Source organism: Parasteatoda tepidariorum, chromosome 3, assembly GCF_982258835.1.
Source record: "Parasteatoda tepidariorum strain Cologne lab strain chromosome 3, Ptep-v5.0, whole genome shotgun sequence".
Lineage (NCBI taxonomy): Eukaryota > Metazoa > Arthropoda > Arachnida > Araneae > Theridiidae > Parasteatoda > Parasteatoda tepidariorum.
Window position 1 is genome coordinate 72,628,348 of NC_141757.1, and position 26,942 is coordinate 72,655,289.

A 26,942-nucleotide genomic window follows, 5' to 3' on the forward strand; every position below is an offset into this window, starting at 1 on the left:
AGACAGAAATGAGTCATTGAGTTTAGGATTCTATTAAACATTTCCACTTATTGCAATTTCTGTAATTACACATTTCATGTCCAGAATACTCTAAAATTGGAGTAATCTCATTATTTTTTCAAATACATACATTTCAAATATTTTGAGTACGAAAACAAATTAATCTGGTTATTTGTGCACGATTTGCAGATAGCAATAAGAAAAATCTCTGATGATTTACTGAACAAAAATATGGACATAGATTGGATTTCCATACAGTTTTGGAAATTTTAAAACGCGACTTCTTTTCTGAATTTAAAGACAGTTTGAATAATAATAATAAAAGAACTTCAAACTTTAAAATTGTAATAATTTTCCTTATTTATTGAAAAATACTGAAATATTCCGCCCAATAATTACTTTTTTTCTCATTTCAATCTTCGTTTAGCCATTAAAAAAAATTCATAAATAATTTGTTACTAATATATTTTTATTTAACTTGACCCGTTCTTTTGAAAAATGAAATTCCATTTGCTGCATTTTTAAGGAATAATTAGTACGAAATTTTTTTACAGAGTAAATGTGTATGTGAACAGTAAAAATTCCTGATCAAATAACAGTAAAAAATACTGGCACTCTTAGTGCAGCATCCGTAAAATCCATTTTTACTTTAAAATTTTATGCTGAATTTTTACGGTAACATTTATTTAATTACCATGATTCAGTGATTTTATAGCATACAATGCTGTAAAAATCACGGTACATTAGATTTTTGTATTGAAGAATTTTTATGGTAAAATTAGATTTCATGGTAAAACCGGCAGTGTGGGGACCAGTACTTTTTACCGGAATTTTTTATAATAGCTTCAAACTATACAAGAAAGTTTGATCAGGAAGAAAAAGACGCTTGCTTTGCGAAAACGTTTAAAAATATGTTCTTAATACATTCTCTTTCAAATTCCTAAATCTTATCAATCAATAGCTTGTTTATAGGATTTAGCAAACTTTCGACAGGTTTTAAATTTTTTTTGAAGAACGGGTTCACAATTTGTACAGATTATTGATGATTGATGCAACTCTTCACACTCTTGATATGATTTATCAACACAAATTAAAATAACATGTAGTATTCATTTTTTTTTATTGGGAATTCATTGCCCAATACAGATTAACCTTTCACTGAGAAGATAAAGGTATTTATCTTTTCTCAATATGCATTTCCATTTTTTATATTTTTTTAAGTGTTCAAATTTTATTGTATAACTAAAATTAATATTTTTAATAAATTTTTCTAATATTTTTAAAAAGTTTTTCGAAAGGCATATTTTTCAATGATATTATGAAAGATAAGTTTCATTCAGGTTAATTTAGCTACTTATTTTTCACTTGAAATCACTTATTTTTCACACTCACTTATTTTTAGCGATTTTTTTCCCCTAACGGTGGGCATTGAACTAGGAAGATGCCGGAAGTGTTAGTCATTTAACGTTACCCAGTGTGCACCTGTGACCTAAGTCATGGAGGCAAGCAACATTACCCACGCCACACTGCCGCAGACACCCGTTTTATAGGGTGGGCTACATTCACACGTCACACAATAGAGAACAGCACACAGAGAGAAACATCCATGCCCTGAGCGGGATTCGAACCTGCAACCACTGACTTCGCAGACAGGCACGCTAACCACTCGATCATCTTAGCGATTTATGGAAGCAGTTGTCTGACTTTATACCTCTTGGATTAACAGTTAAATTTAGTTAATTAATTGACATCAGCGAACAATAAAAGATGGTCGTTGTCAACAAATGTAAAAAGCTAAATTTTCGCGAAGCGTTCTTTATAAATTTTAAAATAGAATTTAGAGTTTTAAGCCTAAGGAAATAAAAACCTTCTGCTTCAAAATATTATTTGTGGAGCAAAAGTCCTATTTTCATGCTATGAAACTCATATCGAATTATTGCAATACACCTCTTTATTTAAGCCTAAAACTCACATTTCTGAAAACCGATTTCTCAAACTAACTTTTTAAGAAATTAAATTTAAAAGTCTGTAAAAGTAATTAAATTCTTTATATGATGTTTGTATAATTAGAAATTTCCGAGCATGTTAAACATTGATATAATTCAAATTTGCTACAACACAGATACGATTAAGTTAAACCACATTATTGAGTCAAATAACCCTTAATTTGATTACACGTTTCTATAGGTTATAATTTAACATTCTATTAGGCGCTGCTACAAATGTACACTTTACTATTGTTCAAGCTATTGATTTTATGGTTTAACCAGGAACTGATTTTTCTGATAATCAAAGCTTTTATAGGAGCGTTTTAATAATGAATAAATAATATAGTTTTTAGCTCACAATCATAGTTTCATTTTTAATTTCAAAAACTTAAATCTTGACGAACAATGATATTTTAAGTAGTTTTTATAACAGGAAACTGAGTTTCTTTCCATATAAGGAGAATTTCTTGGAAATTTACCAGCAAAACTGATGTAATTTGTCCTTTTTTTATATTGAAAATAATTAACATGTTTTTTTTCGTGTTGAGTAATTTGATCAAGTTAGACTTGTTTTTCGAAATTTTAAAATTTTCGCGACTGAACTTCTTTTACCAATTTTAAAGGTGTTGTAGTATAGCAATAAGATTTTTTTAGCTTATTATCTTAGTGCAGATTTTTTTTGACCATTAGAACAATACCTTAAAAACTTTATGGGATATTGTGCTTATCTTATGTATATTCTTGAAATAATTAATTACTTATCTCAAAAGTTGGGATTAATATTATTATTTTGTATTAAAACTACAAAGAAAACTTCTATTAAGTTAAAACTTTAAATGTTTAAACTTTTATGGTAATAATATAAGAACGCAAAAAAAAAAAATTCTATGAAGTTATTTTTGAGAGTGTATGTTGATAAAATATGAATTTACACAAACAAGTCATGCCAGAAACTTTCTTGATATCGAAACATTAAAAATATGCCTTTCGAAATAAAAAAAATGCGACCTTTATGTTACCAGTCAAAAATTATTAAAATTATTTTACAAGTTTTTCAACACAGTTGTTAATTTTTTGATCGTTTGTTCAATATATTCTCCTTTCATAAAATTTATAACAGAATAATGATGTATTATAATCAGTTACATAAACAACTGTACGAAAAATGACGCAAATGCATGTATAGAATCTTAATCTTTTGTAGAATTCTACTTCATTGAAGTTCTTTAAAAAGTAACGAAACTAATAGAGTATCTTTAAAATAAAATGCACATTTTTAAAAATACCGTTTACAAGATGACTGAAACTAATTTTCTTTTACCAAGCCTAAAACGAGAAACATCACTTTAGTAATAAACTTTTGCCCCCACCCAAAATTTTCCACACTTCTTTTAAAAATGATTCTTTGTACTCTTCATTTCAAATCTGGCAAAAAAAGTATTTTATTCTTTTTAGTATGTTTTAAAATAGTAGTTTTTAATTTTTTTTTAAAGTTTTGTATATGTTTGCATGGTTGTCACAAAGTAGTCAGAATCTTAACTAGTGCTGCAAGGTGCTTTCACCGATTCGGAAACAAATGTAGTTTAAATTCGTCTTAAATCCAGAGCTAAAGTTGAAATTTGAGCATTCCATCTACTCGGAAAAGAAATCAAAATTTAGGTTTAAGATGAAGTCAATTTGACCATAAATTCTTCTTGAAGCGGGTCGCGAAATATTTGAAATTCGTAATGCAAGTACACGGGAGTACACAGAGTTCCAGTTTTGGGTACACTTTAATTACACAAAAAATAGTAAAATTTTGGATTGATTATATATTTTATTTTGCGACAAAATGAATATAAATTCAGCTAGAGGCGGTCAGGAAGATATAAAAACTTATTTCATCATCTAGCATGGTGCTTCAGTAGAGATCTGAGTGCTCTAGCTAATTGGGAGGTGATTGGAACTGTGATTGAAAGCTACACTAAACAAACAAAAGTGTAGCAAAGAATTTATTCCAAATGAACATAGCATAACAACTTGAAGTATTAAGAGTCAAGGTTCGGTCTTACAGAATTTGCTTAAAATATATAAGTAAATTTTTTGAAATATTTTTTCTCCTTATAATTAAATCCTCAAAACTATCTGTAAAAGCAGCGCATATTGGCAGAATTTATCGTATGAAGCATGCTTTAAAAAAACAAAATTCTTTCAGGAAAGAGTTGGAAGAATGTTGTCTATAACAAGATTGATGGCGAGATTAGAAAAAATAAAAAGGAGCACTGATGACAGATATAGAATATTTTCTGATAAGAATGACAAGATAACAAGATTGCTGTTTATTATTATTATTTTTTTTATTGAAGTACATAACATCTATTTCGAATAAAATATGCTCAGCTTTATTTTATTTGAAAAAACATGATTTAATATTTAAATGAATTTTACTCTTAAGTAACTTAGTGATTTCAAAACAAGCAGCAAAGATATAGTCAGCTGATAGCATATAAACCAGTTCCATCAAAAGTACTTTTTTGCTGAATTTAATTGGAAATTGAAATATTTAATAGGGATATTATAATAGGAATTATATTAATTGTAATAGGGAACGAAAACAATCATTAACAAAAGCACAAACCAAATTTTTATCCCCCAAAGTACTAAAAACGATATTAAAAGAGTTTAGAGTAAAATTATCCCTTTATAAAGCCATTTTTTGAGTCACAGTGGCTCAGGAATATAGAGCTCGATTTCCAATCAGGTGAACCAAGTTCGAATGCCTGTGATGGCTGGTTAATAGGAATTCTTCTACCGGCTCGCACCGACCGCAGTGCTGACGTAAAATATCCCCAGAGGTAGATGGATCAAGGAATCTCCCTGCCGTCGGGCTAACTATGGTTGGTTTTCTTGGTTTCCCTCTCCATGTATGCAACTATGAATTAGCTCTATCAAAAAGTTGCACGCGAAGGCTAGTTTTTTCCAATGCATGATCCAGGAGTTCCCTTGTCTTCTGGATTGGGTTCAATGCTGCAAGGCAACGGAGTTGAACATTGGGAGTCATAAACTAAGAATTGGGTTGGCTGCTCAACGTCGGTAATTATATAAAATAAAAAATTATGTTAAAATATTTTAGTCATTGAAATTGATTTATAAAAATGAATTCATTCAGCTAATTGCCTAAATTTAATCTGACTTTTAAGACTTTTTTTTTTTTGGTGCGAAAGTGGGTGGGATTTTTCAAAACTTTACCTGCTGTAAAGAAATTGCTCATAAATTTAAGTTCTTGTGCTTAGGAAATTTTTATAAATTGTGTGTGTTATAAGCACAAATAAATTCCATGAAAAATTATCAAATCATAGAATGATAATAATGCACAAGAGGAAATAATTATTCTCTCTTTTTGTCCCACGCACAACTTTACTATTAGCCACATTCATGTAAACAAAACTCTCTTTATTGGTATTCCCAATAGATTTTCTAAAGCCATTCATAGATTCAAACTAGAAGCAAAAATAATAGGTAAGACAACAGCTTCCTAGTGACATTTAGAAATTAATGAATTTGGTACGAAGTATAATTTCCTCGACCTTAATATGTGTTGTAAGTGTTTTAAGAGTGGAATTTAAAGGGATTTTTAAAGTGTCTCTTTAGGCAAACTGCTCGATTTTGACAACTAACGATCTCACTTTTAAACTTACAGCACATATAAATCGAAATGGATAAATGCGCAATATATATATATATATATATATATATATATATATATATATATATATATATATATATATATATATATATATATATATATATATATATGTGTGTAATTTGCATGCAGTAAATTTTTTAAAAATTTATAATTATAAAATATATAGTAAAATATCTTTATAATTATAGATTACAACTATAAAATATATTTAATTTATTAAGCATTCTCTCATTTATTAAAATTGCACTGCTCATCAAAGTTTTCATTAATAACTTTAAAAATAATTAGGCATTAATAAATTTGTAATTTTATAATTAAAAGGGAATAATTCCAACTTATTAAGTTCATTGACAACTAAGTTCTTTAAAGTATGGGGGAATTATTCAATTGTAAGATTTCAAACAATTGTTTTTGAAAATTTTTATAATGAATTTTGATTGATAAAAAATAAAACTTTAAAGGAGCATCGAATTATTATTAAGTTTTAAGTTTATGTATAATCTAAAGATTAATGCAATGTTTTTGAGACACGAATTTATGAAAAAACACACTTGAATTTGTGGTTCCAAAATGCGTTAGCAGCAGATAAGGAAACTTAAAAGAATATTTGTAATTACAAATTAATAGTTTTTTGTGTATATATTATTTAAAATAAATTTCGCACTTTTTTTAGAAAAAAAATTGTGGGATTTAGAGTTTTTTAATATTTTTTTGTATTACAAATTTAAGTAAAATAAAACCTGAAGTTATTAAAAAATTCAAATTACGGGACAATAATGCTTATGTAAATGTAACAATTATAGATTTCTTTTTCATTTCAGAAATTATATTTTTGCAAATATTTATTTGTTTAAATTTTATTATTGCATAATGAGAATTAAATAAAGTCTTAGCAGTGTATAATTTTCCCAGTTGGCCATAAAAGCAGTATAAAAAATTTCGCATCGTTTAATGTTTTTAATATTATATACAAGAGCGTGTTATAATAAGCTAGCGTTCTATTCTAGTGTGCGTAATTTCATTCAAATTCTAAATTAAAGTTTTAAAACTGAAATTCAGAAAAAGAAGTTAATTAATGTGCTTTAAATTAAGCCAAATGACATTGTGTATTAACACTCATTGCAATACACAATATTTTATATTCAGAAAGGAAAAATTGATTTTATTAAAACTGAAGTTTTAACGATTATATTTATTAAAAAAATATTTCAAACAAATTATAAAAGAAAGAATGTTTCATTATTCACATAAAATTTAAAATTAATTTTAAAATCTTACCGTGTATTGTATGTTGATCGAAAAAATCTTTTAAGGCTCCACCGAGATTCCATAATAATCCAATGTTTAATTAGGTCATACCAGTTTAGTCATAATTTCACTTGCACAAAGTATCACATACTTGAAATTTCATCAACGAAATCCAATTATTCTTTCATCACTGTCAATGTTTATTGACTTGAAAGAATTACTTTATTGATATCGAAGTAAAAAAAAGTTTTCTGTGCTTTCATTCATAACGGAATACTGATTTTTATCAGGTCATTTTTCATGCAATAAATAAATAGGTCGATAAAAAGATATTTATCCTCATAAATATACTGTAAAACGTGTAAAAGTAAAATTTTTGAATCAAACGATTTTCAATAAAAGCAGACGAATTCTTCCTTGAGAAATTTTACGAATCATATCTTACAGCAGACGATTATTTGCATTCATTTTTCAGAAAATTTTATAGTTGCGATAGTTTTTTAATGGAATTATTTTTCATTCATAAAACTATGTAATGTAAACAATTGAATGAAAGATGGAAGTAACTAACAAAGTGATACTTTTTATTTATTTATTCCTAAAATAAAAAAAAAGTATATAAATAGAAAATTAGATATAAAAAAACTCATCAAGTCAAAGCTCGTGAATTAAACAGAAAAATCATCCGCTGAGTGACAATCCGCGATAGAAGCCGGTCGGAAACATTCGAACTGAGAGCGGAATATGAATCGGAAGATGAGTGTGTACGCACCACAAGATTCGGGCGCATGCGTACAAGTCGGATGCGGAGCGGAGAAGGGGATTCAGCACTCATTGCGAAATAAGACAGCACTTAAAGCTCGGAGGTTCCTTTCATCGAAGTAATAATTATTTACGAATGACAAGACTTTTATTGGAATTCCAAGATTTGGAGGACATCGAGATGAATGTGTCGCATTGTTTGATATAGTTTTTAATGTTTGTTACATAAATTAATTAAGCTGCGAAAGTGTTTGTAACAATGCATTGATACCGAAACATTTTAAAATTATCTCAACTTCCAACGGAAAATTGTTTTATTAAAATTTATGAAAGAATCACAATTTCAAGAAAAATTATTCTTCACCATCACATTTTAGAAATGAATTAGTTATAGTAAAATTTTTCCAATGTCAACAGGATTGCAATCTTTGCTTTATTTGAACTACTACTGACACTACTTTTTAGCACTCGATTTTGCGAACATGTTTTAAAAGAAATAAATTTATTAAAAAAACGAAGAAGGGAAATCAAGGAATAAATTCTAGGAAAGAAAGAAAAAAAGGGAAAAATCTATAAAAAAAAAAATTAAAATTAGAACTTGTAGCAACGAAAGGACGTAATCTCGACATCAGCTCGCAAAATTATATCCTGAAAAATAGTGTTTTCTGATATTGTATCAATGTATCCAAAGCAAAATATATTAATAAGAAAATGCGAAGAGTACCAAAGAAAAAAAACAGAGAGCCCGATATACTTATAACTTTTGTGCAGATAATAAAATTTAGCAGATCTTAAGTTCTTAATTTTCGTTGAAATTTTATCTTTTCTTTCATCGTATATAGAAACGCTACTCTAGATAAAGGTAGAAAAATATTGTTAAATTTTAATGTGGCCTTAACTTAAAAATGAATAATTTTTTGGTGTTTCAAAAAAAATTAAAATGCATGTTAAGCAGTCGATTAAGACGTTGATAAGAAAGAATGCAAACTTTTTGAGGCGAAAAGAGCGTCAATATTGTAAAGATTCAGGGCATTTTTTTAATATCGTTTTTAATGAAGTCATTGATGTAGAGTTTTAAAAAAAAACGTATTCCCCAGTGGCATATGGATACCAATGGAAATAAGAAAAACGTTTATGTAAGTTTTATAAAAATTGGTAACTAACATAAAAAAATAGACACAAAAAAGCTAAATAAATTACTACTCATATTATTTTTTTTAAATTATAGGCTTTTTTTTCTTTGAAATTTCGAATACATTTAAAATCTGATGTTATCAAAAGATTTCGTTTTTTCAAAATTTCACGTTCAGGTTCTTCCAAATGGTTTGATTTTTTTCTCCACATATCTGAATTTGAGGCGGAGCAGTCTATTTTTTCCTTCAAAAATTGTAAAATTTCCATGATTCATCGTTCCTTTCAAATCATCCTCTATACGGAACTTCATGAATCATGTAAGATTTACTGACTTGTCTCAAAGGTGACGAGAGCTTTGGTTTACACCCTTGCTTTGAACGCTATGACGACTTTCCACGCAGCATTGCACGTAGCATGAGAAAGTAAAAAAATTTAATCATTAGCGAGTTTTCAATTTTACCATCCGGTAATTTTTTATTATATGAACTAAACAATTACCAAATGAATGGGTTAAATACCGTATATTTTGGTTTTATAAACTAGAATTATGTATTTCTTTTACCAGAAATGTTATTACTATACAGTACGATAATTTTACCCGAATCTTTTACTCTGGGCACAATAATGTATCTAGAAAAATATTAAAGAAACTCAATTGATTTCAAATAAATCAAACAAGTACGAAATTTTTAGTTTGGGTACTTACTTTGTAAGTAGGATACTTCAGATTTTAGGTAGGGTAATCTTTTTTTCAAACATTATTTCTTTGATATTGAGTTAATATTTTACGTTTTTTTCTTTTGTTAAAAAGTATTATATCTCACTTGTGCTTTAAGATATATTCGTAGGCTCTAAAAATAAAGAATCTTTTTTAGTAAATTAATTTTATTGAAAAGGAAACAGTCGGAATTTCGCATTATTATAAAGTATGAGTTTTTACGTGGAATTATGGCATTGATTACTAAACTAAGTATGAATAGAGTATTTTGCTCTAGATTTAGTTGACTTTAGTGTTTGTTAAATTAGAGTGAATCAAGAAAAAGACACTAACCAATATTCACAATATAATATTAAAAAAAAATGGAAAGCTGATGATGAGTGTTTGGAGCTCTAGTATGGGTTACATGATTTATGATTTTATAAAACTTGGCTCATCAGTCACAATATTGCAACCAATAAGACGTAAAAGAAAAATAGCTTTGATTAGTAGACACAAAGTTTAATTTTATTCCATGGTATCGCTGAACCACTCCCAGCACCAAGGACTATGGTGGAATTACATAAATTAATGATATACTCACTAAATCTTAGTCCCATATTCACTAAACTTAGCCCTCACTGAATACCGCTTCCTTCTAAAATTGGACAACTTTTGTAGATAAGTAATTTAATTTTGAAAATCCTGTAAAACTGGCCTTCCAGGAGTTATTTGACTCTAGTCCACCAAGGTTTAATCTCACAACCTGAACAACCTACTGCTTTCATGGCAAAAAAGTAGATTAAATATCTGTGCATACTTTGATGAATTAAATAGTTCCTTATATCTGTAAGCTATCAACCAATTTCAATTTTTTCTAAACATTTAATCCTTGTCGATCTGTCATATTATTCGATTATTCGGAAAGCAATTTCTTTTTTCTATGAAAATGAAAAGCAATTTTCTTACAGTGAATAAATATTTTATTGAATCATATATTGTACTGTGCACAAAATATAAAATAAACGGACCATCCTAAATAACTTTTGATCTATTGATCGGATATCGGGTATTATAGGAATTGATCTTACTGGTTCAAGGGGATGAACTCAAATATGCTAATTAATTAATGTAGATGATATTTTAAGTAACGAAATCAGATATGAAAATGGAATTTCTCTGAATAAACTTTCCTTTTTTCCCCCCAACGGATTCGGATTTCTAATCCCCAAAATATCTGGGGTAGTCACAATCTGGGAAATATGGTTCACATAGTTTGATCAGGAGAGCGATATAAAGTTAAGACCCCTTAATAAAAATTTAGGTTCACAATATCTTTATACTTTATAACTGTAGTATGGTATACTACATATTAAATAAAATCAATTGTTAATTTTAATTTAATTATCTAATTTCATTATCTAATCATTGTTAATTCTAATTTAATTATCTAATCATCTTAATTTATGTAATCATCATCATTCATCTAATTTAATAATCATTTGTTAATTGTTATTTTGTTAATAATGTATTAAACGCTTAAATAATTGTAACTGTTAAATTTGTGATAAACTTTTAATTGTATGTTTTTTAATTTCTTCTTTTTACACTTGTAATTAATGTTATTTAGTTATCAGTATTCAATAATTCTTTGCAATATATTTCATGTAATATTTAAGTTTTAAGCCTCAATTTGTTTTGTAACCTTGGGAAAGTAATCTTTCTCTGCATGTATGTTCTTCCTTTAAAAGAAGATTCCTCCTTTTGTTACTTGCTGACAGCAAGATGTATGTCCAGTCAGCAAACCCCTATTGTTGGATGGAGAGGGAATGTCAGCAAGTCCTCTTTCCCACGTTTCGGCTTGCATCAATTGCAAAGCGCCCCTTTTGATCTTATGATGGCGCCAAGAATGTTCCAGAACATTCCACAAAATTCTTTACCAGGTGTATCACCACTTTAGACAACCCCGCTTCATGTTTGGCATGGAGCTTAACAATTAATTTCGCCAGTTGGCCAATATTTGCAGCTCTGTGATTTGCCCCTCTGATCCTTCTCCAGCCAACCGATTGGTTATTCGCAAAAGTTTAATTTTTTTTGGCGAGAGTTTTCTCCCCTATCTTCATAATGAAGAAATAGTCAGTAGCAGTTGTTTTTCTCCCAATTGTAGTTTTGTTTAGTTTTTGCGGCTTAGGCCGAGATTTCTGGTGTTGGCATGTTTGCCAAGCATTTTTACCTGTTTTTTAAATGTTATTTTATAAATAAACTATGATTTTCTGCATCATTAACTATGAGTCTGGTGAGTAATTTTACGGTATAAGTTGTTTTCTCTTCCTTTTTTTTTCAGCATGCTCCTTTGTTGCGCTTACCTTAATGTTTGCACCCACTTCCTCTGTACATCATTTATACCTTTTCGGCCTTTACATAATTAGTATCTAAATTTTATTTAATCTTAATTTGACTTAATGTTAGTCACCCCCCTTTTTGATTTAGCCACACCACAATAACCGAATTGAAAAATTTTTGAATTAATATTTGATTATCCAAGGATAATTCCATGGAAAAATTCAGTTTTAGTAAATATATATTAATTTCTATTAATTTATTTAATAATGGTCGAAAAAAGTTTAAATTATAAAGTGTACGATTCTTAACTTAATTTTAAAGTTCGTAATTTTATATAGCAATATGCAAAATTTGAACAAATTCAGTTGGATAGAAAAATCGAATTCTAAGTATCTGACTTTTTTGAAATTCAATTTCTCAGGAACTATTAGACCACTTTCGCTCAAATTTTGTATTTTGCAATATAAAATTAAAATTTTAAAAATGATGCAAGAATTGTACATCGCACAATTAAAAATTTTTCGACAACTACTTAATAAATTTAAAAAAAATAAATAAATATTTACTAAAACTTGAGTTTTGCATAGAATTTATCTTTGGATAAACATATTCAATAATTGTGCGAAAAATTTTGAAATTCTTAAAAAGTAATAATCAAAAAGTGAAATTTACATAAGGGTATAAATTTTGGATCGCTCTCTTAACCAAACTATGGGGACCATATTTCCCAGATTGCTGCTACCCTCTATATTTTGGGGGTTGGAAATTTTAACCCGTTGAAAAAAAGGTACGTTTACATAGAAAAAGTACTTTTTTTTATCTGATTTCATAATTTGAAATATTGTCTGCACTACTTAATTAGCATATTTGAGATTATCCCCTTGAGGCATAAAGATTGAGTCCCAGAAAGCGAAGATCTAATCTTAAGATCTAAATTTGTTTTGGATAGTCCGTTTTTTATTTTGCACACTGAACATTCTAATCCAAACACCTTTCGCCATCTTTCTGGCAGTAGCACTATTTCATGAGCATAAAAATTTTGCTTTTTGCTGTCAAAAAACTGATCCAGGTAATGTTTGAATTCCTTATTTGAAGAAAAGGTTTTGCGGTCGGTCTGAAGAATTTTGTAGAGACCGGAACATTATGTGGACAATTCGTCTCTCGTTCCCAGTGTTGATGCGCTTCAAAAATATATAATTTTCACAATGTTTGAGAAACTGATTACAGATGTCAACTGGACGGCACAGATTTTTTTTCTGTAAGAATACGAGGAATCTCTCTGTTGAGCTTTAAGATGAAGCCTTAGTTTTTTCAAATGATCTTGAACTATCGATTTCCATAAATTTAATATCTCAGCGATCTCACGAGTTGTTATTATTCACCGGTTTGCATCAGTTAATGCCATTACTGCACCTTTATTAGCTTACACTGGCTTGGTGCATCATCGTGCTTCTTTATCAAAAGTTTGCCAGATCGAGATTTTGCAAACTAGTTTGGGCATTGGCGTGCTGCCAGTACATCTTCTTCAAACACATCGGGTAATTTTTTGTTGTTTTAGCGGCATTTTTTACTTTTCGATAGATTAAAATATGCCGAAAATTCTGCTAAAAATTGAAGTGGCCATCAAATATTAAACATATTCTACAAGTAAGTAATTTTTTAATGCTGCTATAATTCACGTATAAATCAAATATTAAGAGTTTAATAAAGAAATAAATTTATCAGTCCTTTTTAACGAAAAACCTTTGACATTTCCCAAAGCTGACTTTATTTTCTATATACTGGCAAGAATGTTTTAGCAGTTGATATTTCAACATAAATGACATTTCGCTTCGAAACAAAAGTGAGGAAAAAATTCAACAGACACGGCATATTCTTTTTCCTAAAGAAAAATTTCAATAAAATTTAAAAAATCTACATTAAAGCTATCAACATTGAAAGAGCAAAAAAAAAACATTTCGTTTGGACAAATACAAACTCAGAATATATAAATAATATTTAATAGAGGTGAGAAATTTTTTCTGATTTGAAATTCTATTTCATTTCTTCTCAACAAACTGCAAAATAAGTAAAAATTCTCTCATAATAAGGTTAAAAATGGAATGACAGCCCTGCGCCGAAATGAAACATCAAGTTCTATTTGTCATTTGAAATTATATAGATTCTTTTTGAACTATCAGCTACAGCTTTACTGCTTTTAAACTTGGAGACTATAATGTTTTGAGGCATATTTAGATTATATAAAACAATTTCAGGAATATATTTTATAAAAATTATTTAATAGCTTTTTTAAAAATAGAACGCAGAATGAAATTGAAAAATTCAAAAAGAAAAAGCTTTGAAGAGTTATATCTTTTGACAAAATACTTAATCACGTTCTTTTACACTAAGAAAAAAAAACAGTGAAAACTACCAAAACCATGGAAAAATTTACCGTGTTTCTTGTTTTAACGAAACACTAAAGATTTTGGTACAATAAAAAATTCTTTTTTGTCATGTGATAAAAATTTGGTTAATGTGGTAAAATTTGGTAATTTTATTGAAGTACCATGGAGCCTGGCATAAAAACATCTATTCGGTTAAATTTATTTCTCAGTTTTGTATTTTTTACTAAATTTGTGGTAAACATTTTAAGAATTTCAAAATGTTAAATTTCAAGCAAAGTTCTTAAACTGATGCATTTAAAAAAATATTTTAATAAACCCAGGTTTAAATATAATATCATAAAATATTTTGTTTTACAAAATATATGACAATAAAATTGAATCAAAATAATTTTGACCCGATAACCTAACTGATAAAAGTTGATTAAATGAAGCATAATTTGAAATGGTTAACCAGATATTTTTTTCCGGAAATTATTGATGTAAGAAAAATTAAATCATGAGTTTTTTTTTTTTAATATTTCATACACTTGATAAATTATTGCAATTATGGGATTTTTTTTTGTAAGTACGTGATTTTTTCTAAGATGATTATAGGAAACTTCTATAATTTTTTTTTTAATGTATTTATAGTTTTAGAAAACGTTAAATATGACGATATATTTTACGAATTAGATTATTTTCGGTTTATTTTATAAAGTAAAAAAAGCTCATCCAGCGTAAAAGAATTTATCAGTTATTTAAAACTAGAATTTATTATTAATGTTTCCACATCCAATATATTATGATTTGTTAATAAATTTAATAATTTTACCAACCAATTGTTTAAAAAAATTAAAAACTTTATAAAGACGTGATATATAGCGTTAGAGAGTAATTTTGGATAATTTACACAAGGAAAGTTAAATGTTCTGCTTGCATTTAAGGCACTAATAAATCTTTACAAAATTAGACATATTTGCATATTTCAGTGAATATTTGAAGAGAGAGAATTTGCCTAGAATTATTAATTTTCCATTAGGCAATTCAAAAATTTCTGAAATGAAAATTTAATACCTCTTTTTCATGGTTAAAGAGTTGAAAATAATGATTTCATAAAAGATAAATTGAAGAGATTGTGACTAAAAACGGAAAGAACATATTTTTTGTCAAAAATTCTAAATTAAATAGGTGAACACTCTCTGTGTTTCAAATTAAAAACTACTTTTAAAAGCTATTTTAAGATACTTGTAATAAAAATGAAGGTAATATATTTTTAGTTCGAGGCTCTAAATATAAACTTCAAACGTAATTACATTAAAACAATTTTTATACTTGTTTCAAAATACTTTTTTAAGACAAAAGAAATTGATTTAGTAAAAATTTTACATCAATACAGTATTTCATAGAGATATTTTAATTTTATGAATCGACATTTTTTAATCCTCTGTTTAGATAATTTATTATGTAACTACAAGCACTAAATATGGCCACTCCTAAGCATTTTAATTATTCAAATTTTTACCAAATACTATTTTATTATGTTTCAAAATATATAGCTATTCTCTTTACAAGGGAAAAAAATGAGAATTTGTTGACAAACATCATATAGTTGCAATAAAGTATAGTTAGGAACCTGTGCCTAGATTTGGAACTCACGCACCAAATATGAGTACCCTTTAAATTTTTGTGAACCGAACTAATTTAAATCAGAGTAAAACTTTATTTTGATCTGTCACAGACGTACTAAAATATAAACTTTTCATGAAGTCATGGCCTCTTTATGTATCTAAACACAGCCCATATTACACTCTTGTATCTTGTTTAATTTTTATCCTTCTACACTACCAGGGCTCTTTTGAGCTGTACTACAGGACGGTAGAGCTGCTATGAGTTTAGACTAAAGTGCTGGTTTCGACCTGCCAGCGGTTTCCTAGAGTTTATTAGAACCGCTGTCAGTTCCAGACTCGATAATTATTTTTACTTAACTGAAAATAGACAAAAATTCAAAATTCGAGATAGGAATTTTTGAATAATAAAGACTTGATTCTTTTGTTGTTGACGTATGCCTGTTTAGGCAGAGGGGTGCGATTGTTCTTGTTTTCCAGTGGCGCCATTTATGGCCAAGAAATCGACTTCTGCCACACCATACGTCTCACCCGTTTATAGGGTGGACCCATTCATACATCCATTCATACATCCATTCATTCATCCACAGATTGTAATTTTGCCCTGAATCAAAGAACTTGATTCCTTTAGTAGGAATTAATGACAAAAGCAGGATCCTTTATAAAAAAAAAAGGAAACGCTTATGCAAACACTTGATATGAACAATTTTTGGCATGTGCAATATCGCCTTGTTGCTTTGTTGCGTCGTACTCAATTGTAAAAACAGAAGACTCTTATTACTTATTCACATCACTTACATTGCTTTAAGTGCCTATACTGCCCTCTACACTCAAAGTTATAAATTACAAAATTTTTTTACTGTTGTACCTATACTGCCCTCAACACTCAAAATTATAAATTACAAAATTTTTTTACTGTTGTGTCTATATCAGCAGTAGTGTCCATATTTGGGTTAAATGCATTTGCATATATATAGGCTATTCTTTCATTAGTCTCTTGTGTTTGTATCGAAATTTAAAACATTAATAGAACATACTAGTATTACATCCGTCACCAAAATAGCAATTTATGTTAACTAATGCTTTTTTTTAATCAAATCATATCATATTGTTTTGAGTTTGTCAAACTTAATTCTGTATTTTGTAACTAGAAAAAATTATTTTATTATTGTATTATTCTTAGTTACGCAAAAACAAAGTCTTGCTTGTTACACAGAAACGCAGAAAATGCCAATAATCAATGAAGTCAAAAATATAAGATCAGAAAAAAGTTTTACATTTGGTTGAAATTTTATTCTTTTCTTTCACAAAACAGCGGCTATACAAATTCAAGGAAATGTATAAGTTTCACAAATAATGTATAAGTTCACATATAAAGTTTCACAAAATGAGCAAATAATTATTTAACTTTCACATAAAATGTTACAACAGTAAGCGATTCTCAAAAGAGGAAATCACAAATTTAAAATGAATTTCAAAAGGCAAATTATGGCAAATAAATCTAGCTACATTATTATTAAGAAAATATAAAAATATTTTTAGTGCATAATAAATATTTTTTGTAATATAATAAAGTGTAATATAATAAATAATTAGTAATTTTTCGTAATATAATATAGCGTAAAATAATAAATAATTTTTTAGTGTAAATATTTTTTGGCGTAATAAAGCTAAACTTATGTATAATAAAGTTTTGAAAAATCCAAAACAAGCAAAATAAATATTTTGTAAAATGTCAAACTCTATAAAATTATAAACAGTGTATCTTTGTTTAAAAAAATTACGAATATTTTTTTCACTCTACACTTTAATTCTCACTTTACTCCTTACCCTGTCCTGCATTACAAGAAACCATAGTATTAAAAGGTTAATTTTTATAAATATTCAAAACATACACAATTAATTGTAAAATGTCAACCTCTATGGAAATTTAAAAAAACTTCTTCTCTTATTTAAAACAACAAATTATTTCTTTTCTCTATACGTAATAATTCTCACTATAATTTCCACATTTTCTTCATTATACATTATTATATCTTTCTTACTATACATTATAAGAACTCAAACTTATTATGGTTGAGTTATACACATTTTTATGTACGTATTTCATTGTAATACGCCCAAATCCTGTGAAAATATTAAAAGACAGGTTTCCTTGTTTGAGAAAATTTTTAATGTATTTCTCTTGTTTTTCAAAATTTTCAATTCTTCTTAAACTAAGTGAAACTAAAACCACTTCATTTTAATGAAATGAAAGAAAAAGAATACTAATGTTACAGTGCGAGAAAGTAGCCATTAGGATGCCCAAAAAACGAAATGGAAAAATTCTTTTTTCCATGAATGTAATGTCACAGCATATTAACCAAAGCCAAAATATTGCCAGAGACGTATAATGCATCTGATTCTTAAAAGGAACCCTTTCATTTTTGTTACGACACTGCATCTGGATATCTTCTAAGATAGTCTTTTGCGATACGAGGGAACATTTTTAACCGTCTATGATAGTGGGTGCGGTGATTCAACACCCTCTCTTCTTTCTCTTCGTCCTTCCTTGCAAAAGAAAAGGACCCGCGAAGTTCTATTGAGAAGAAAAACGAAGTTGCAGACGAGAAAAAAAAATAGCGGACGCATTCCATCTTTAATGGAAATATTTCTCAAGGAGCAGACGATAAATAGAATTTCTTTATTACATAATTTAGCTTTAGAAGAATGGCATCAGTTACTTAAAGTAACTTTCTCCTGGTGATGAAGCGGGAAAACAAATGTAGTTGAAGTAGAAAAGGAAAACTTTATGGAGTGGCTTCGGAAGTTTGAAGGAAATAATTATTGCAAGCGTAATAAAAGGTTCCCTAACTGTTTCTGCCCAAAGTTTACCTTTCAAAAGCTCGTTAAAATTAGTTGGAATGTTTTTAATTTGCGCTGGTGGAAGCGAATGATTTAATTACTCTTTTCCTGCACTTCAAATTTAATGGACTTAGGCACTAAAAAGTTCCCTTTCGTAAACAAAACCAGTGTTTGTATTGCAAATTATGCAAATACATATATTAAATAATTGCAAAATTCCTTGCACGTTATCTGGAGCTTGTTCTAATAATTCAGAATAATGAGAATTATCGGCTTGAATGTGTCTCTAAAGAACTTTTAAATTACAGTAATTATTGCACTCTTACATTCTTGTAAATAGTGTGTTAAAGCCATTGGATTAATATTAAGCTTTCTATTTATCGCAGGCTCATAATAAATTTCTTTTTAGTATGATGCACAAAAGCATTTCATTTATCTTGCCAGCGTTACATAAAACTTATTCTAATAATTCAGAACAACGAAAATTATCGAACTTGTTAGATATTTAAAGAATTTTTTAATTGTATTAATCATTGTATACTTACATTGTTATAAATTATGTGTTAACGTTAACCAGGCAATGTAAGTTTTGATATTTATAGGAACCTTGTAAATTTTATTTTTATTGTGACACTCAAAAACGTTTTTTAAATCTTGCTAGCCTCACATGATATTTATTCTAATATTTCATGATAATAAACATTCTCCTGAATACAGCTTAAAGGAATTCTTAAAATATGGTTTTAACTATATCATTTAATAATAATTATATCCGCATTATTATAGTGATTCAGCAGAATTGAAAAAAGCACACTATAAATTTATAGCTATATATCTTCAACACTAAAAATAATGAAATTATAAATGAATTAAATGTAAGAATATATTTAAGAGACGAATATCTCTCAGAACTCTCTCATATCTCTCAGAACTTCTCTCAATTCTAAAAATATTCATTCAAGCTCTCGACATAGGCATTTTCAGGTAATTCAATTTTCTCTTTGCTTCAGGGGTATGACAATCTTTCTTAAGATCAAACCCTTTCTATAGTACTTTTAACATTCCAGCAGGTGATCCCTTCACACCAACGGTAAAGGTCTCATATATTTGTGAATTTTTTAAATTGTAAATATTGAAATGCTATTGAAATTAACTTAAGGTCAATAATAACGGATAGTTTAAACATTTTTACATAAAAATGAAAAAATATAAATGCAAAACACGATAACACTATATAACGTCTAAGGATTCACAGTAACCTATTGTCTGTACACTCAAAATTCTCAATATATTTTAAAAAATTCCAGATAAATTGCGGTATAAAGTACCGGCACTTGGGGTGCATCATCCGTAAAATCCATTTTACCGTAAAATATTTTTACATCAGACTTTTTTTAATCCGTAACATGTTCCGATAAAAATTAATTTTACAGTAAAAAGTACAAGCACACTGAGTAACTGTACTTTTTAACCTAATTTGATTCAAAAAATTTTACAGTGTACCTCTCACTTATAATTCCAATTCTTTGTAATATATTGCAGATTCTCTTCTCTAACCAATAACATTTAGTTGAACAGTTTTAGATATAAAATTCAAAAACTGGAAATAGAATTTAAAAAATATGTAACTTTTAAAGTGATAGAATTCATACAATGCTTCGGATGATAACTTTTATTTATCAAAAAATTTATACAATTCTTCGGATGCAAACTTTTTCTGTGAATTTATCTATTGAGTAAAACCTTTATTAGAAATAAAACCGACAGGTTCTTAGAATTCGCCAATGTTTCAAGATGCAACACTCTTACCCTAATTAAATTATAAGTACAAATCAATATGCTGAAGAATTTTTACTTTGCACTGTAAAAAAAGAATGAATTATGTTACACTGTGAAAAATTCCGGATAGTGTTACGGTAAAAAGAACTCGCAACTTGAGTACAATATCCGCGAAATTCATTTCACCGTAAAATTTTTTAACTTAATTTTTACAGTAAGTTATTATACTACTGTGAGTCCGTAACTATTACGGTAAAAACTGCAGTATATCAATTATTTTTGTATTGTGAAATCTTGCGGTAAAAATGAATTTTACTGTAAAAAGTACTGGCACCTTGAGTGCCAGTACTTTTTACCGCATTTTTTCCGAAATTTTTTTGAGTGATTTCGTATGAAATAAGAATTGAAGCGATGTTTAACTTATAAATTCAAAAGGGGCTACTTTTTTCTGATTTTTAAATCAAAATACTAAATAAGAGTTTAACCACGATCCCACAATTCTCTAAGTTTTTAAAGTTTTCTTACAAAATTAAGATCTTAAATAGTGGAAACTAAAACTCAGTTCAACTATAAATTATTAGAAATTCCTTCAAACTACTCAATTCAACTATAAATTATTAGATTTCTAAGCCTACTTAAACGATATTAATATGCACAATAAAAGAAAAATTAACATATTAAACTACAACCTTCATTTCAATAACATTCCAAGCACATGTATTGAAGAGATTCTTATATGTCTCTGACCTTAACCTTCCAATCCAATCGGCTCTTTTCGAACAAAACATATCTTCTATACGAACGTAGAACGAGTTTGGTAGAATTTGTTTGAGACTGCATATCCAATCTTAGGTATTCTGGAAATTTCGCAATAAAAAGAATCTCCAATTCTCCCTCTCCCAACTCTCAGATCTCATCTGAAGTTGTTTAGAAGTTAATGGAAGAGAATATGAAGGAAGCCCATCCAGAGGGAGGTGGATGGAGAAGTATTCTCACTAAAATTTGTTCAGATGGTTGAGATTGAAGATGATCAGAAAGACGAATTTGAGAGTTCGTTTCAAGAATTCCGTAAATATATATCCTTATAAACTTTGTCAAAAAGTAATATATAGAGAAGTTAGGATCTGAACTTCTTATCGATGCTTATTGAAATTGTTTGTATTCTCTGGAAAGTTCAACATTAAAGAAAAGAACAGGAAAGAACACGTTAATAAATTCTTGAAAAGCACTCAAGCACGCAGATTTTCAAATAAATAAATACATAAATTAATAAATAAATAAAATATAACAAGAAACTTCGTATTTCTGGATAAGGAAGTAGAAAATTCTGTTTTGACTCTATTGCTTTGGTTTGGAAAAAAAAATGAAATATAAGTTGACGTGTTTTTGTACATTTAAAAGGTGTGTTTATTTAGAGAAAGTACGTTTTTTTTGTCTGATTTCGTAACTTAAAATATCGTCTGCACTAATTAATTAGCATATTTGAACTCACCCCTTTCGAACCATTAAGACTGAGTCCTAGAATGTGAAGATCCGATAATTAGATCAAAAGTTATTCAGGGATAGTCCGCCTTTATTTTGTGCACTGTACATAACTTTTCTAATAATCGCTGTATTGTGGTTATCATATGTGTGGTACCCATGCCCGAAATGTGATTCGAGTCTGTGATTTTCCTAGCTTGAGGGCAACTCCTTGACCACCATGCACCAGACTGGCTTGTTTCGTCACTTTATTTCGATCGTCCAGTTTTTATTCTAGTTTCCCACTCTAGTAATGTCCTCACTCTAGTAATTAGTAGCTATAAAATGCAATGTTTAAATTTCAGAGATGGTTAAACTGTGCTATAGTACCATACCAAAACCTTAAGATGTTGAAAAAATGAACTCCATTATCAGAAAGGTGAAACCTCTTATCTAATTATTGAGGTTCGACTTGAATCGAAACACTGTTCAATTGAACATATTATTAAAGTTTTTATTTTATTTTATAACTATTGTCGAACTTCCGGCCCAATTTTAAGTTTACGACTACCTTATGTTCAACTCCATAGCCTTGTAATTTCGAAAACTTTTCAGAAGACAAGGGAACTCCTGGATCAGTGAGAAAAATTTGACGTTTTGAAGAACCTTTATTTGATGCAACTAACCGATATTTACGTTACAGGGACAGGGAAACCACGGAAACCTTCCACGGTTAGCTTGAAGGCAAGGGGACCCTAATCCGTGATTCGTCTACCACGGAGGATATTTTACGTCAGCATTGTGGTCGGTGCGAGCTGGGTGCAGAATTCGCATCGACCAGCCACCAATGGAATTCGAACAAAAAATTACCTCATCGGGAGACGAATGCTCTCTCCCCTGAGCCACTACGGCTCATCTTATTAAGATTGTTGCTAATTTGTTCTCTATTATGGTTCAAATTATTAATATTACGGCTAAACTTTTGACTGTATTGTCAGAAAGAGTTATCTAACGCTTTATATTCTATGCATATGCTTTAAAATGAAAGGGGGGAAATTCAGAATTTCAAATTCAAGGGTATAATAATTTCAGAATTGCTATGGATAAACATTTAGCAGTACACTGTAAAAAATTTTATTTCAAATTACTAAAAAGTACCGTAATCTGATCTACCGTACTTTTTTCAGTGCTAATTGCCTTAAAATCACGGAATCACCATAATTAAATAAATTTTACTGTAATAATAGCAGCATAATATTTTACGGAAAAAATAGAATTTACGGTACTTTATATCGTAATTCAGTTCAGAATTTTTTTACACTGCTGCGAATATTCAAAAAATTATTTTGCATGCTTCTCAAGCGAAAGTATTATAACTTCCTTTGGTATGTTATTTATCAAAGATAATAATTAAACTTTTTAAATTACATAATTTATTGTTTAACTCCACCTGATTAATTTAAATTGCATTTAAAACTTTCTAAGAAATCCTTTTAATGTTTTGCATAAATTTACATAAACTAGAAAATCAAATAGTTTATATATTCGCAGTGTTTTATATATCGTGATATATTGAAGTAAACATTTGTTAATTATCAAATATTCAGTCACAAGCATTTATTACTCTAGTTAACACTGTTTGTAAACTTATAAGTCAATAGGAAACTACTTAAATTAAAGTGGAATGAATTCAAATTTCAGAAATCAGTTCAGCAGCTTAATCAAATAACAGTTTCGCATGTATCTTATGGCATTAAATGAAAATTCCGCATAGATGTTTAAGGTGAATTCAAATGCAATTTTAAAGCATTGGATTTAAATTTATAATGCAGTTAAAGCAACTGATTTTTATAGATCTTGAACAAAAAAAAAAATATATTACTATCAAATGTAAAAAATCAAGGCAGAGACGTTTGTTTATGTATTAGATTTTATTATAGTATATGAAGGATTTTATTTATGAAAAAAATATATTTTGAGTATATTTCTGAGATAAAAATATATTAAAACGTATTCTAAGTTAAGAAATATATGGAAAAAATAATATTATTTTTTTCTAATTCAATGCATAAATTATTGAAAATAACACTCCTTCTCTTCAATAGGCTGCATATTTCTACTTAACATAAAGCAAAAAGCATTGCTTATATTAATATTTCATAATTTGAACACATTTTCATTTCAGCCATTTAAGTCAAAATGTGTTAATAATAGTTTGCATAATTCATGAACTTGTTCTGAGAAATATTTTTATTCCAAAAACTGCCTTTATATTTGCTAGTTTATGAATATTTATTTCCATAATTTCGTATGAAGAAAGATAAAAATGTACGGCTTGCTGAGTTCTGCTTAGAAAACGAAATGTTTTATTCGCACAAACTTTCAAATTTTTCCAACAGATGGCGATATTGACTAAACATTTTATAACAATGCTTTTTTTTGTTGTTGCTTGCTAAAGTATTCTATCCCACTAAAATATTTGAAAGGCCATCTGATCTCGAACTTTCCGCTGCAAAAGTTTAATAATTAACTCAATTAAAAGTAAATATGTCAGTTAATAACTAACATAATTAAATTGATTATTAATATGTTTTATAATTAATTATAAACTACGTTAATAATAAATAAACGTGGTGTAATCAAATAATTTAAGCATTTAATTATAACATAGTTTTATGGTTTATTTCAGTTTATAGCATTGTCTGTCATAGGTCAAACATGCTAAAGAGAGAATAGAATGAAGGATACCACTATCCTTCATTCTAGCATTTTTATAATCCGTTACCACTATTCAATTTTATAACTTTCGATTTCGAATAGAACATTAAATGTAACTATGCATTTTAAATAGTATTTAATCTCTCATTTCCGAAAAAAATTTCTAGGCATGTAAAAAACAATAGTTATTAAAATAAATAATTATTTAATCAATAATATATTTTGAAAATATAATTCTTTTTTTTTAATTCGAAGAAACGTTTAAGAATTAAGTTGTAAACATTCAACAATGTACAAAAAAATAGTAACAAATGATTGGATCATCATCAAGTGCCCTTAGCTGGGTGATTATTTGAAGGGGTAAGTATTTTTATACGAAGAGAAAACCTAAATGAATCAGTTTTAGCTAGTCACTCGTTTTATTAATCCAGTTGTCCCAAAATCTTCTTATTGGCTCTTTTATGGCTTGAGAAATGAACTACATTCGTAAATGGTTTCTAGGGAGAGTATTTCATTTGTGATATCTTGTCTCATTTTGCGGAAAGAAAAATCGAGATTGAATTATTTATTCCATTGATTGAATTATTATTGTTGAGGTAAATTATATTTATCGAAATGTATTTGCAATTATTTGCATGAATCGTGTTGTATCTTTGTAAGTAAAATAATGTTTTGTGTTGCTTTACTTAACAGTAAAATTTATCCACAAGTAATAAGTTATTCTTTGAATTATTTACCCTACAAAACTATTGGTATCTTAGAGATACTTCATTTAGGCCTAAATAAAATAATTTAAAACAGTACTTAAATATTAGATTTATGTAAATAATCTCGTAAAAAAATTTAAATACAGAATTTTTTTAACAATAATTAAATTAAATTTAAACATAAAGAATGAATATAAAATATGTATTTCATAAAGTAATATAGAATGAGTTTTAGATTTAAATATTCATACTAGTCGAAGAGTAACGTAAGAGCAAAGGTGTTTTGTATTTAAAAGACATAAATTCTATAACGGGACTTAGAGCCACGGAAAAACATTTTTTACAAGATGAGTGAAAATTCGTGAGATGCGAAACAATATTAGTGTAGTAAACTGATACAGAGTGTCCCAAATATGACCGAAGATTTAAAAAAAAAAATAGTTAAAGTAAATAAAGGAAGGATGCAGGAGTGCAAGGTTTGCTACGTTCTACTTAGAAAAACAGGAAATATATTATCATCAAGTTTCAATATGAGACAACGTTTGTCAACAAATAGATCTGTTGATTGGAAAATCCAAAAAAGAATATTTTCGCTTGGTGTCAACCCCGTCAAAAGCAATATTTTCATAAGTGTTTGATGATTTTATTTTCAGACTGCGTTACGTTGTTTTTACGAAATGGTGATCAGTTTGAAAACATAGTTCTATAGTTTCTCTCAGTTAGCTGTGCCATCTGTTGACCAGTTTCGCAACTAATTTTAAAGTTTAGTAGGAGTCAATCTCTGGTTTCCTAAGAAACTCGCAGCAAACTTTGAGTTTCTACCTCCTTCCTTTTTCAGTTATACCAAGAATATTGCAAAATAGCAATGAAATGGAAACGTCAAGCAAACCTGAAATTAACCATGGAACCAATTGTTTTTAAGAACGAACTAAACACTGTTTTTGCTCTCTCTCTCAACTATTTAGTTATAATTACATTAATTTAATAACGTTCAAAAATCGATTGTGTAAATAATGTTGTTTGTGGCAATTCTATTCAAATGTTTGTAAAATTGCTTATTAAATACCCACTAAATAAAAACGATTGTTAACAAAAAAGAAATAAAAACGAAATGTAAAGGAAGAAATGTATGCAAAACTAAACTGAAAACCATTTAAATAAGAATTAAAAAAAGGAAAAAAAAGCAAACTAAATACTATGAGAGGAAATATTGATAAAATGGAAGAAAATATGGTATGATAAAATAGAGGAATAAGAAATTTCGAAGAATAAAACAAGTATTTGAAGATCAAAACGAAAGGAACCAATTTATTCAAGACGATTCAAATTGTTCTTAAGATAGAAGAATAAAAAAGCAAAAAAACGCTAAGTTAAAGAGCATTAAGGGAAACTTAAAACAGAAAACAAAAGATAAGAAGTAATTAGACAATACTTGAGAATAATCAATGTGCTAAATGTTAATAGGTTTAAACTATTATTTATTTTGTAATATGTAAATTTTGTTATGTATCAGGTTATTTTGTAATTTATCAATTAAAATAATTTTTAATGAAATTATAGAAGGAAAATAATTAATATTTGCTGA

General features: G+C 28.1%; 1 protein-coding gene across 3 annotated transcripts in view; it reads right to left on the reverse strand.

Moving 5' to 3' along the window:
• LOC107455815 (uncharacterized) overlaps positions 1–26,942 on the reverse strand; it is a 417,369-nt gene that overhangs the window by 92,455 nt on the left and 297,972 nt on the right. Inside the window, exon 1 of one of the 3 annotated variants that reach the window (XM_043047119.3) lies at positions 6,952–7,645. The exons of the other annotated variants lie outside the window; for them this stretch is intronic. Within the exon in view, the coding sequence (XP_042903053.2) occupies positions 6,952–7,004 (53 nt within the window). The 5' untranslated portion in view covers positions 7,005–7,645. Of the gene's footprint in view, positions 1–6,951; positions 7,646–26,942 lie in introns of those variants that run through there. 3 annotated transcript variants of the gene reach the window in all.